We start from the raw sequence: 15,518 nt of genomic DNA, 5'->3' as shown, positions 1-15,518 counted from the left end.
GAGTAAACATGATGTTAAATTTGCAAAAACTGTTACAAATTGTTGAAAACTATCTAATTAATGATTTTTTACAGAGTAAATTTCTAAAGGGGGTGTAATGATTCTTAGTATGGAATAACATTAAATGTAAACAAATACAGTTACACAAAGAAATTTTAGGATTATAACTAGATGATCAATTTGAGTTTTGCAATGTTTTTTTACATATATGTTATTAATTACAAGTTGTGGTTATAGATCTACTAATTCAAATGTAAATGTTTTCCTTGAAAGGTTAAGTATTTTGACAGATTTCATGTTAAAAATTTGGATAATTTAATAATTAATTGCTATAGGTTTTAAAATTAATCTGCTTGTTCAAGGGCCATGACAATTTAAAAAATATTTTTAGAAGCATTGCTAATACGGCCTGTTTAGTTGACTAGCCACTAAGTCACAGAAACTATAATATTTGCAATAGATAACACTTTTACATAGTGCATGCAAGTGGTTGTGTCATATCACCATAACAGGCATTAGAGTTAGAATGTACACATTCTTTAACTGTTAATAATTTTATTATTCTGGAATATAGAAATGTTAATTCAGATAATTTCTGAGTAGATGTTAGAGAGTGAGATCTGGAACGACATATTTAGTGCTTCCATTCAATAAAAATGTGATGTTTTACAATAATAAATTTCATTCTAAAAAATTATGGAAATTCAACACTTGGAAAGCCTTGCATGAAACAATAAAGACAAATATGTAAATAATACAGTTAAGGAAGAGGAAAAACGCCACCAGAAAAAAATCACTAAAGCAAAAAAAATCTTTTTTTAGGAATAAATTATAAGCTCATATAATATTCCAAAACATACATGGATAATAATAAATTCTGAGGTGGGGAATGATGTTAAAATATAATCCTTCAGAATGTGGGGTAAAGTTTACTCTGAATAAAAGAGGTGGTTGGTATATGTAATAATTATTTTGTTAACACAGTAGAAATCAAGTCAGGTCATAACAATAATGTTGCCGTAGCAAGAAATTTAGGCAACTTTATGACATAGATAAAAAATGAAATGAAATGAAATGAAAATTTGTTTATTTAAACAGGCAAAGTTAGGGCCTCATGGCCCTTTCTTACACTTAACCTGTCTGATCAATAAGCAGAACAATAAACAACATGACAAATATGAACAAATATTAACAGATACACATTTCTATAAAGATATCAAGTTGGAACCATGTAACAGGAGGGAAGTAGAGGCTGTTATTGACTCTTTTCATAAAATGTTCTCAAGTGGTTTTGACAAAGTATCTACACAATGGGTTTTTAATCACGTAAACAAATTGGTTCTTCTTTTATGACAGGAGTTATGACAGATAAGCACAAAACCGGTATCTAATCGGTTTCACTGTTACCAGTCTCTTTCATAAATCATTCCCATTTTTTATAATTTTTAACACAATGCCTGACTATGCAGTCATTATGATAATTTTTGTGGAAATTTTAAAATATAAGTTGAATCTTTTCTTAACCTTCTGAGACAAAACAATTTCCATTGTTTAAATTATAATGCTACTAGTGGTGTTCACTGATAATGTTTTTGTTCTTATTACTTTCATTTGGATTTTACTTGCAGAACTGTGCCATTTTCAGCCTCTGAGCACAACAATCCAGTTTTATTAAAATTAAAAAAAATTGTAGAAACTACTTGGATTACTTGTAAAAAGTTTTATCTATATTATCCATAATGTTTTTACGGAATACTACTGAGAAGGCATTTTAAATATTGTTTGAAGTCTTACACAATGAATTTAAACATTTATATGATAAAAAAAACTAATTCTTGTAAAAAAGATAGTTACACAACCCAATTAGCTAAAATGAAAAACAGACTACTTTCAATACACTCTCTGTGTAAACATACAATTAATTAAATATTGCACATTTTTCTAAATTAAAGAAGATGTATAGGTAGAAGGGCACCGAGGAAACAAAATTATCATATTATGAAAATTTACTGAAAACAGTAAAAATACATGGAATTCAATAAGAAAAATCATGACCATCGTTCCCAAGAGATATATACATCTCCAGATTATTTCAACTATTATTTCAGTGAAAACTATTATTTTATTATTTCATAGAAAATATCCAGATTATATAGTAAAATTTCTACGGTTGGCTCACTGTAACACTACTCTATAAATTATATCATTGTTTTGTGGCAAATGTGAATTTTTTAAATATGTTTTCTTTTTTGTATAATCTGTATGCATTTAAACATACAGGGTGTCCCAAAAATTAGTATCAAGCAAAAGCCCAAAGATAGAACACCCCTAAAGGTAATCAAATAACCTAAAACGTGCTATCTGATTCTTTTTAGTTTTTCAGTTATTAACTGTTTTGTATTTTTTTACGAAACTCTTGACTGTTGTAACGTTCTTGGCTATGATTACGTAAATGGTTACGATTATTCCTTGATTATTTTTTTAAACTACCTGACTGGTAAATGTATCAGTTATATAAATTTGTTACCATACAACTATCCATGTTGTTTTGAAAAATCATTAAATCTTGGAAAACATGAAATTCTGAACAATTTTAAATCTTTAAGAGCAAATTAAAATTAAAAACTTATAACTATTTCCCAGACTTCTGTTTAAAAACATGTACATCTTATCAGCAATTTACCCTTAAAGTATGGCAGTGCTATCTCAATCGCATCATATCTTAAACTCCACTCAAAACCAAAATGCTTGGAGCTGAAAAATTTCAATTTTACTGGAAGAAGAAAGTTTGTTAAAACTCAATGACACTGCTGTTAACATGTTTTATTGGTCAAAATTTAAAAAAAAAATTAAAACGACGACGTTTGTGCTCAATGCAAATTCTACTCAATCAAAAAAGCGTCAATGACGTTCTATGCGCCTAACAATGATTCTAGGGTCTATTTCCACTTTTTCAAACACAGAATTGACGATATCAGGGTCATGCATTTCTAAAGGATGACCAGGCACCCTACCTTCCAAGTAAGCATTATGAACTCTTAAAATCCTACGGTGATCAGGGAATGTATCAGGTTGAGGATCTTTGTGACGGACAACATGCTGCCTGCATAATCTAGCGGATTCAGAACCATTTCCTCTTAAATACCCGTAAAAGTAGTGCATTTCAGCATAATCTCTAGGTAAAAAAGACATACAGTACAGTTACTTTCTCAAAAATTATTATCCACTTTAAGTCTCAAAAATGGGAAATTTATCTTATTGAGGCATAAACACGTATTTTAACATGGTTTATTTTTTACCGCCCACAAATAAATAAAAATTCACCACCACAATAATGCACAAATCAAAGGAAAATGGTTTTAGTGTGATGGAGAAAGACAAATAACTGGGAAAGGAACATAATACAAATATGAGGCTTATTTCCCTTATCTTCTCTAGATAACTTTTATCTTGCTTACAAAACCAGTTTCTTACTGGAGGTTTCCTTACTGTAGAACCAGTTTGATAATATTGTAGATAGTCAGCCTATCAGATAAAACCCACTGCTTTAAACTAAAGAGTTTTATAATTGTATGAGAATGTCTATTCCAACTGTTTGTAGTATTGATTGTATCACCTGGATTTTGTAATGTTATAGTTCATAGTATTGTTTAAACGTAAAATGTATTTGTATACTTTAATTAATTTACTCATATATTGTTCTGTGATTTCACACAGAACTAAAACTTGTATTTGACTAATAAAACATAAATAAATAAGATAGTCATGAATGATTACGTTTTAACTGATTTTCTACTCTTCCAATAAAACTGAAATTTTCGGCTCTAGCGCTGTAAGTGGAATTTGATTTGAGGTATGATGTGATTAAGATAGCACTGGCTTATTTTTAGAGTAAATACTTGACAAATATTAATATTAATATAACAACAATCCAACATGGAGGACACCCATCATCTAGTGTGAAAGTGATCCTACATTTTAGTGAAGTTTAAGTCGGAAAATCAACAAAGTACCAACTTAACTACACACCAATCAATACTTCTAAACTGTAAGTTTATTATCATCTATTTAAGGAACATTTAAATACCTTGAAGACAATAAAAATCCAAGAAAACTTTAAGTAGCAGCACGAACTAGATCAACAACTGCAACAATCTTTTCAAGATTGCAGTCATCAAACTGCAGTCATCACCAATCTCCACCCCCTTCCAATCAACTAGCTCTCTTTCTCCCATTCAAGTGCCCTCTCTAGACACTCCATGCACGGACAACACTCCACATCATCCAGTAGTTCGTCCCGGAAATTTTGACACCTACGCTGACGCCGTAGCAGGAACCTTCACTGAAAGGGAAAATGAAAATGGACGCTCTCCTAACCAAAAAAACTCAATTGTCGACTCTTGTTTAAAGAAAGGTTAGGAGAAACTTTGGATCCAGTTAAAAATTTAGAAAAATACCCAACTCAAAATTTGCCAAAATTTCAAAAGTTTTCTAATTCAAAACAAACTGAAAAGTTTATATTGGTACATCAAAACGCCCAATGTGCAACCAATAAAATAGATGAGCTAATGCTCATGTGTGACGAACTCAAACCTGATGTATTTGTTGTCTCGGAACACGGTTTCAGAACTGAAACAATAAATTTTTTCAAAATTCAAAATTATGAATTGGCATCAAATTTTTGTCGAACGCACTTTAAAGGGGGCGGTGTGGCAATTTTCGTGAAAGCACCATTGAAGTTTGAACATTTCAAAATTAATCACATTACCGATCTAAACTTTGAGGCCAGTGGTGTTAAGATCATATCTAACACTCTTGGAAAAATATCAATCGTAGGGTTGTATAGATCACCCAATGGATGTGCCGAATCTTTTTTTACAAACCTCGAAAATCTTATAAATGGTCTTTTCTTAAACTCATCGAAATTTACTATAATTGGCGATCTAAATATCAACGTTTTGGATCCCACCGACCCCCTGACCCAGCGGCTGCGGGATGTTTTAAGCTCATTTAATCTAAATTGGTCCGTGAACTCCCCAACACGAGTGACTGCTATGACGAGTACTGCCATCGACAACGTCATTACAAACATTCCTAATGTCACGGTCTCTGTTTTGAATACGGCTGTCTCCGATCACTTTGCGCAGGAGGTTGTGATACATGGATGTAAAATAGAAACTCAAAAATCATCTTTTAAAATTAAAAGAGCTTTCAATTTCCAAAACATTTCCAATTTGAACAATTTATTAAAAAACGAAACCTGGAGCTTTTTGAACAGCTTTGAGAATGTCAATGACATGTATCAAGCTTTCAATGACCGTTTCATTTATTATTTAGACGTTTCGTGTCCTTTTAAAAAAACCAAAAACAATTTCAAACCCAAAAATAATTCCTGGTTAACTAAAGGGATTCTCATTTCCAGAGATAAACTCAAATTTTTTCACTCAATATTTGTCCAACACAAAACGAAAATTTTAAAACATTTTACAGATCATATCGAAGGGTCTATAGAAAAGTCATTCAAGCTGCTAAAGCTCATGACGTCAATAGAGCCCTGAGAAATTGTGAAAACTTTTCTAAAACTGCATGGAAAATAATCAATGAATCGGCACAAAAATCAAACTTGGACTGAAACCTTGAGTCTATATCAATCAAAATTAATGAACGCGTAATTGATGATCAGTTGCAAGTTGCCAACGAGTTTAATAATTATTTTTCTTCTGTGGCCTCAACTGATTCGTCAATTTCAGAACCTCGATATCATAAAATGGGTGTTAGGGAACCGGTTGCATTCATGGCTCTGGCCCCTGTGTGTGTGGAGGAGTTAGCTCGTGTCATACAGGGGTTGAATTCAAAGAAATCGTGTGACGCTAACGGGATGTCAGTTTGGTTACTCAAACGTTGTTTTAGGTACATTTTGAGGCCACTCACAAAATTGATAAATTTTTCATTTGAATCTGCAACTTTTCCATGTCTACTGAAAACAGCTAAAGTTATACCGATTTTTAAAAAAGACGATCCTTGCAAAACCAGCAATTATCGTCCAATTTCAATTCTTCCAGTTTTCAGCAAAATTGTTGAAAAGGTTTTCTGTTAAAGACTTGAAAGCTTTCTAGAAAGCAATGAAATTATAAATCCTGAACAATTTGGCTTCAGGAAAAAAAGATCAACAATTGACGCAGTAAACAGTCTTTTGAACAATGTTGTTGATGGCTTGGAAAGGCGAGAAACAAGTGCTCAGCATATTTCTTGACCTATCCAAAGCATTTGACTGTGTGCATCATGAAACACTGTTGCACCAGTTACAAAAATGTGGCATTCGGGGTCTGCCAAACGCGTGGCTTGCTTCTTATCTTAAGAATCGAGATCAATGCGTGCAGATTTCGAATGTCATCTCTAGTAAAATTAAAATAGCCCACGGTGTCCCTCAGGGTTCTATTCTTGGGCCTATTCTTTTTTTGGTTTACGTCTGTAGACTTAACTCAGTGATCCAGCATGGTGATATGATTCAGTATGCCGACGACACAACTCTTTGCTTCAAAGGAAAAACTACACAAGATTTGGAAATCACATCATTTGTGGAACTGACTTCATGCATTCAGTATTTTACTGACAGGAATTTGAAAACGAACCAATCAAAATCAAATGTCATCAATTTCTGCCTAAGACCAAGGGAATTTGCAAGGCAACCTGCTGTATTTGTGGACGATGTCCTTTTAGAGGAAACTGGATCCACGAAATTCCTGGGGATGTACATTGATCAAGGTCTGACCTGGGACGACCACGTTAACAATATATGTGCTAGAATTACTTCTGGCATATTTGCCTTGCGAAGCCTAGCTAAATACTGTTCCCCTGAAGTCTTAATGACGGCATATTTCGGTCTCATATATCCGCACTTTGCGTATGACTTGAGACTGTGGGGGGGCTGTGCTAAACACAAGATGGAACGCGTTTTCAGGCTTCAAAAAAAGGCAATTAGAATTATTGCAAAGTTGAATTACAGAGAGTCGTGTAGGGACTCTTTTAGGGAGCTAGGTTTGCTGACATTGCCCTGTCTCTATATATTTCATGTGATCCTGTACTGTCAATCGAAGTGCACTTTAGTCCGGGCAGGGACTTTCATCAGTATGAAACTAGAGCCAGGGACAACTTTAGAGTCCATAGTCATAGACTGGCGGTATCTCAGCATTTACCGCATCAGGTTGGCGTCGGCTTAATCAACAAGCTCCCTGAAAGTGTAAAAAATGCAACTAATCAAATCCTTTTCAAAACTCGTCTCAAATGCCTGTTGGTGTCAAAAGCATTTTATTCGCTAGAGGAGTTTATGATGAGTCGCTGGGATATCTAAAAATATCTTAAATTACCAAAATTTAAAATCTGGATCCAAAGATAGTGTGAATTAGTGTGAATGAGTGAAATGTAAGTCTGACTGTGTGTGGGTGTGTAGAGTATTTGCTGTTTGAATATATGACGACTGCTATACAATGTTATATATTGTCTAAAAGCAATAAAGAAATGATTTGATTTGATTTGATATACAAGATATATCACATAACATAACAAACTCAAGTACTTTTCTAATTAATTTTGTTATTTTATAGCACTACTGATACTTATTTTTTCCACTGACAACAAGTAAATAAATAAGATAACAGGCTGAATAAAGCCGAAACACAACAGTGACGTCATAGCCAACACGACACTATCTACAGCACCATCTGCTAGAAGACAGATAGAGCCAGCTATTAGGTCAAGCAGATGGGAGTATTTGCTCCACACCTGCTGACAATGCGTCTGTGACGGTGACCCTCAGACAACACGCCCTCTACTTACTGGCTGTCATCAGCAAATACTTAGCTTGTAGCAAATCACTACTTACAGAGCATTATCTATGTTTTAAATATCTAACATTTTTATTTATCATTTTCTACTTTTACTTAATACAAATTATTTTTACTAAGAATTTTCTATTAATGCCTCTACTAAACTGACTCTGAAATGCCCACTAAATATCGATGTGGTATATGCAATATTGGAGTAAAATATTCTGGTATTAAATGCACAGGCCTATGTGCAAAATGGTACCATGCAGCATGCCAAAATATTTTAGAAAAAGATTTTTTTAAATGGGCCACCCATGAAATTGAAAAATGGCACTGCATGGCATGCAGGGTATCTAAAACACCACCATTACCAAACCGAATTGTTGACTCAGAAACACAAAATACCTCAGACATCCTACTTGAACTAGAAATGAGTCTTATTGAAAACAACTTAATAGAAAGCTCTAACAGTCGAGAGGACGACCTCCAAATGGTTGCAAAATAGGATCAGCATTAGTAGCTGAGAACGAATTGCTAAAATCAGAGAAACTAGCACTCCAAAACAAACTTATCAGTATGGAGAGGAAATTGGAAGAGATGGAAAACATTGATTTCAAAATACACAAACCAGTCACACGAGGAGTGCCACAAGGATCAGTCCTGGGCCCAGTCATCTTTGTCTTATTTGTCAATGACTTCCCAGTATACATCCAAGATCACAATACCAATTGTGTAATGTATGCTAATGACACAACACTCTTAATAAGGGATGACACTGCAGAAGGAGTACATGCAACCGCCTACAACTCCCTCTGTAAAGCACTGAGATACTGCAGAAAAAATGACCTGGCTATAAATCCATCAAAAACAATACAGATTAACTTTAGTAAAAGAAAAGACTACATTCCAAAAATACCTGACGTAGAAATTGAAAACCATGTTAAATTCCTTGGAATCATCCTAGATGGAAATCTCGGCTGGACAGAGCATGTGGATGGCCTTTGCAAAAAAATCAGCATAGGTATTTATGCTGTTCGGCGCATAAAATGGATTGGAAACTTAGAAAATGCCAAAACAGCCTACTATTCATTAGTAGAAACCCATATGAGGTATGGGATTGCTGTATGGGGCGGATCCTCTGTTGGAAACCTCAGCAAGGTGCCCGTCCTGCAGAAAAAAGCCATTAGAATCCTCACTGACCTTGATCCTCAACAAAGCTGCAGACAAGCCTTCCAAACCCTCGGCATAATGACCGTCACTGCTCTATACATCCAAGAAGTAATTCTACATGTGCACAGCCTGGGTCTTCAAACAGGGAAAGACATCCATTCATACAACACTCGCCATGCAGCCAACTACGTTCTGCCTCCACATCGCACAGCAATTTACGGAGAAAAAACCATCTTATATCGGCCGGAAGTTGTGGAACGTTCTCCCAGAAACAATGAGAAGATTGAAGAGGAGTGCCCTACAAGGAAAACTGCTTGACATCCTAGTAAATCAACCATTTTATTCACTGGACGAGTTCCTCAACGCCTGCAATGAAACATGGAGATTTCAAAATGTACCTTGACTTTTTTTTAACTGAAACACAAATGTATAAACATTCATCGTCCATACTTTTGTAATAATATTATGTGACTCTATAACTGTTCTTAATGAATATGTAAATAAAAAAGTTTGTCTATTGTCAATTGTCTATTGTCTATTTTTGAAATTATGTCAGAAAAAAAATTAAAAGATTTTTATCTTTCATTTCCTTCAAATGATGTTAAAATCGTTGAGGATTTCACCAGTTTCTAACATTCACTGATTTTTAAAAACACCATGGATATATGTATGGTGACAAATTTATATCCGTTAGATTAACTATTTACGTAGCTATAGCCAAGAACGTTATAACAGTCAAGAGTTTAGTAAAATACATGAAAAATTAATAACTAGAAAACTAAAAAAAATCGGATACCATGTTTTAGGTTATTTGAGTACCTTTAGGGGTACTCTACCTCTGGGTTTTTGCTTGACACAATTTTTGGAACATCCTGTATATCTGATTATATCAGTGCCTTTTTATAATAAATTATTTTTTTGTATTTGCAGTCTCTTTTCCTGAACTGTGAATTGTTTATTGATTATATTACATGCACTCTTTTATTATTTTTTATGTTTAGTCCAGATTTTTTGGTTTCTCTCTGATAAAAAAAAACGTTACTTTGTGCTTTTAGAAATTATTGAGAGGACTATCTGACTACTTCTACTGGTAGCGTAAAGTATGTGTAATTTTAAAACTTAAAAGTTTTAACAATATAGTTTTGGAAAATGAGTATCTAATAATATATGTACTGATAAAGAAGTTTTACTAAAATCAAGTATTTATTATTTCCCTTATAAACACACAATGAGCCAAGTTTGTAAGCCATCTTTAATATGGGATAAATCAAGTTTGGCTAAATATGGGAACCCAACAACAACTCTACATAGACACTTGAGAACTATTTGGTAGTGAGTAAAGTGTTACAACATATAACTTACGATATACAATAAAACAGTTGTGCCATATTGTGACATTATTTATTTAAGATATTTCACTATCCAATTTAAAAATATAAATAACAAGGGCTTTGTAGCAATTGTGTTGGCTATATTTATCATAAGAAGTAATTTATTTATCTGTTCACAGAAAATTAATAAACACTGTTAAAATATATATTTAGAAGATGCAGTTCAAAACAATACAAAAGAGAAACTTAATTAGTAATAACTTAGTAGCCTGCAACATAATTTTATATGTATTCTTGAGTTATTATTTCTTTTAACTCTAACGGCTATGTATGTTGAACTTTTGATAGTACATTTTAAATTAACTTCAGCAGTATGTTTTGTAATATAATGTAAAGATTATGATACAGTTTATCATGTGAAACCAGTGAAATGTTTCAGATGATATGTTGTTTAAATGATTAAGCCCTGTGATACACAATTATCAGAGGGTTTATGACTTGATGATAAAAGAACTAAAATTCAGGCTGTGGCAAAACATGGTGATACTGAAATCTTTTAGATTAGCTGCCATGTCAACCAGATGTTTTCAACCTAAGGCCTGCAGGCCACATCCAGCATGCTGAAGAAAATTTACTGGCCCACAAAGGTTATTTAATGTAGAAACCACAAAAATTCAAAAGTAATTGAAAATTCAAAAAAGATTTCAATACATTTTTTAATTTGTAAACATCAAATGCTACAAACAGTAGCTAATAAAATTTCAGTTCTAGAATTGAAAATCTCCATAATGTTGTCAACTCAGTGTGCTATTCGTTTGCATTTATACACTTGAGCATAATCTTACTGAGAAGTTAAAAATATTGATTTGAGGTTAACTGTAATCATAGTGGGCTTTCAGTCAGTGCACAAGTCACAGTTTGGGTGTTTTCGGCTAGGTTCACCTGTACTTCTAGGGCATGTGCTAAACTAACTCCATGAAACTCTCTTAGAACCATGTGCAAAGCTGAAAGTTGTTCCTTTTGACATCAGACAACACGTTTGCTTCCAGCCATTACTTATTATTAAGATAGTCTTTATCTCCATCATCAGTGGCTTTGTCTCTGTGTCCAATGTTTACGTCTTGAGAAATTTTACTTAATAAATCCGCCACCAAGGAAAGGAGAATGGACACCGAGTCTTTAAAGAAAAGAGATGTGATGAAATTCAGAACCATAATTCTGTATCCATTCTTATTTACAATGGAACTTAAGCTGTCCTAAAAGAGTAAAATAAATGTTGACATCTTGAAACAAAATATTCAAAGAGGTCATATACTTAGTTGACAGGTTAGCATGGATAAAAAAAAGTTGAAAAATTCAATTACACTTCAGAGGCATACATGTATAAAGTGGAAACGGTACAATGAAGCTGATATAAGAGCATGTTTCAGAATACCTAATGTGTTGGCTAGGGTTGGGAAACCTTTTATCAATGGACAGGTAGTAAAAAACGTGTTTGAAAAAACTGTTAAAAAGATCTGTCCTGATAAAGTTTTGATGTTTAAGGAAGTAAGTTTGTGGGCTAATAGTGTGGCTCAAAGACATAGGTTCAGACAATTACTTTAAAAAAAAAAAAAAAAAACCAATCGTGTTACCGTATTATCCACCAACAGGTGTTGTGTGGAAAGGACTCTCTGCAGTCATGCAGGTAGTATAGATGGGCCAAGGGATCTGAGCATGCAGGCTCTAATTTCCATCCACAAAACATTTAGCTCACCTACACACTGTTTTCGGTGATTGATTTAAAAAGACTAAACTATCATAACACCTTTTATTTGAATGTAACCACAAGACAACTGAATAAATCAGTAAATATTCCAGTTCTTGTCTCTTGGGTTACGGGAAATACCCAAGGGCTCTAAGCGAAAGCCCAATATTCTTGGAAAAGAAAAAAACGCTCCTTCTCCACCGCTCGCTAACCAGATGGCTGCCCGGCCTGCACATGCAAATTGATTGGCTTATCTACAGCCTAGTCAAAATGGTAAACTACATTTGATCGTATTAACTGAAGCACCATCAGTTCGAACAATTGTTATCAGAAATTGACACTGAACACCCTTGCTTGTCATTGTACGCTTCGGGAAGCCATTGACATATTTATGATTGAACAGCATCATCCAGTTCCTGAACTGACTGCTGATACTTGGCTGTGGAGGCTTGCACTAACAGCTGATACGCAACATCTCATCCAATTATTTAAATCTTAAACTTCAATGCAAAATCCCTTTTTCTGCAATTTGTCTTAGTATGTGACGGTGTTCTTACAAGAGACAGATCTTTTTGAAACCATCCAATTGCCAATAATTTTTTTGAATGTTGCAAAAGATTTCCAGAAAAACTAGAGATCCCTTCCCCAAAGAGTTTGCTTTGAACAAAATCTGCCTCATCCAGAAGGAGTTCAAAGTCGGTTACAAAATTTCCAGACCCTTACAATTAATATATTAACACAGTGGCGTGTGATTTCTAGCTTGCGATTATTGAACTTACTTCAGATGATAAAATTAAAGAATCAGAATGCAATTAGAATTCAAACATTCCTCTATTGTATAAGAGACTGCCGGGAATATGTAAAAAACTATGCAAAAATTAGTAGTATCTATATTTGTATCAGCATATGTTTGTGAGCACACAGTTTCCAAAATCAAGTTTGAAAATCGAGGTATAAGTCTTATTTTTCAGATTAAAATTTTAAGTGAATTCTAAAGATTATGTGCTACAAAATGTCAAGGCGAAATGAAGTGATATTTTTAATGAGAGACAATTCCAAATATCTCATTCAACATGAGTTGCTTTCACTTAGGTTTTGAACAATTACAGTAACAAAACTCTCATAACTACTAACTATTCAAAAAGTTTTGACAATTACACTTACAAATTTGTAATAAAATTAATTGTCTTCCTTAATTTTACTTTTTTGTTATGGTTAGTAAAGATTATTCAACATTGTCATGCTATATATGCATAGTATTTCTCGATTTTTATCTCACCAGCTCTTAGCCATTCATAAAGAATAAGGTATCATTGTAACATCAGTAATGGATATTTCAACTTTTATCAAATGATTGCTGCACTCATGTTATACATAGTGTATATAGAAATGTAAGCAATTAATTACGCTCCATGATACACCAATCATTACAGTGTTCATAACTCGATAATAACGGGAAAAACTCAGGACTGTGGCAAGATAAGATGGAGTGGGCAATAGTGAAATGTTTAAAATTAACTGTTGTGTACGTAATTAAACACCATTATATACTAGTTATCAATGTGATTGTGACTCGATTATAAAGAAAAACTCACAAACTATGGAAAGATACAGCACAGTGGTAAATAGTGAAATGTTCAGATTGGTTGTAAACAGTAAACAGCCCTGTGATACACAGACCATTAGACTGTTTGTAACTTAATGATTAAAAAAATCAGAGTTAGGGTGGGTGATTTTTTTTCATATTAGCTGAACGTTGTATATGTATGTGATTAAGTCAGTCACCAAGTGCTTACAAGTTTGTAATAAATAAATGTATTGTAATTCGCAAATTATAAAAAGAAATTAAAATAGTTTTTCAACATCTGTACAAAAAAAATTAACATTGAAAAATGAATATCATGAGCCTAATATAATTGGCTCAAACCACAAAAGATTATAATAATTATAATGCTAAGACATAAATATACTGAAAACATTACGCAAAATTACACATTCAGGAGTTACTATTAAATCAAATAATATCTTTGTGCCTTCTCATAGTTTCTCAATGTCATTATTAATACTCAAGTGATCACAATATATTAAACATTTTGTTTTGTGATTCAGCTAGATCAAAGATAACAAGAAAAATGTAATGCATGAAAATGAAAAGTTATACATGAAAGTGGTGTGTTTGGTTTAATATTAGTTTAAACATCGAATCTTGAAAGTGTACTGCACTGATCAAAAAATCTGTTCATTGATGTTGACTTTTAGGATTAATTGAATAGCTAATACTAAAATCAAAATTTACCTTCACTCGTTGTAGGTTTTGATCTTGTTTGAAGTTTGTCACTGTTCTGAGATTCAGTTTGTTCATTAAGCAGGCAGTTGAACACCTGAAATGAACAAGGAGAACAAATGTAATCTTTACATGTTTAGTTATAAATTAGACTATTTTAAAATCACCAATGAAATCACACATCGCAACGTAATAATACTTGCAAGATAGAATTCACAAGAATGTTAAGACATTTGCCATTACAAGGGTATCAATAATAACTTTAATACACACTGATCTGCTTTCTTCTTGAAGAGCCAAAAAAACCTTAGGGTAAGATGAAACGTACCAAAAATTAATAAATAAAGAAACATGGTGATGTGCACTCCACATGGTGGTGTTTGTAAAAGCTGAATAACTGCCTTTAAATGTAATTATAATCGTGATCATCATTGCGAATCTTCTAACGTTGTATTAAGTTTGTTAATGAATGTTATTCTATCATAATATGTATTTTCATAAAACATAAGCTAATATTTCGATGTTGCAAGGTTATTATTATTTTAATGTATTATAATGATATTATCTCCCAGTGTCGGTAAGGTATCAGGGCTACTCAAATATTTGTAATATAGACTGAAAATTATAATTACTATATATAATCATAAAGTTTTAGAAATGTTCTTTATTTTACAGATTTACAGCAACATAAATTAAGTATAATGTAAAGAGCTAACTAAATATTTTTGGACATGACACCATAAATATTTATACCAAACTATATATAAATGTGTATATGCAAACCCTTTTGTGGGGTATTTTAATTTTTGCCTGTAACTTCACATGTTTTGGTAAATAATAACGATTTTAAAAATTGTACATAAATAAGCATGTAAAAAATAAATAAACAAACAGTAAACATAGCACAATGTCATAACACAAATGTAAAAGTTAAAAGTAACAATTACAATTGTGTACTTACCAAAAATAAACAAATTTTTCTTTAGTATAAAGAATATTTTTTACAAAAATTACAGATTTAAGTGTTTTATTCCACTAAGCACTACAGATAAAACTATACACGATCACAAATTTTTATTGGTTTTACAATAAAGAAAAAAGCTATAGTTCATCTGGTTTCTGGAAAACAATACACCATAGTAACAATTTTATGTAGTCCA

General features: G+C 32.7%; 1 protein-coding gene across 1 annotated transcript in view; it reads right to left on the bottom strand.

Annotated features, from left to right (window-relative positions):
• The window catches only part of LOC124368708 (metal cation symporter ZIP14-like), a 63,202-nt gene that overhangs the window by 32,981 nt on the left and 14,703 nt on the right, over nt 1-15,518 (bottom strand). Inside the window, exon 2 of the mRNA XM_046826010.1 lies at nt 14,371-14,455. Coding sequence (XP_046681966.1) covers nt 14,371-14,455 — 85 coding nt within the window. The remainder of the gene's footprint in view (nt 1-14,370; nt 14,456-15,518) is intronic.

This window comes from Homalodisca vitripennis, chromosome X, assembly GCF_021130785.1.
Source record: "Homalodisca vitripennis isolate AUS2020 chromosome X, UT_GWSS_2.1, whole genome shotgun sequence".
Classification (NCBI taxonomy): Eukaryota; Metazoa; Arthropoda; class Insecta; order Hemiptera; family Cicadellidae; genus Homalodisca; species Homalodisca vitripennis.
This window is presented reverse-complemented; position numbering and strand designations above follow the sequence as displayed.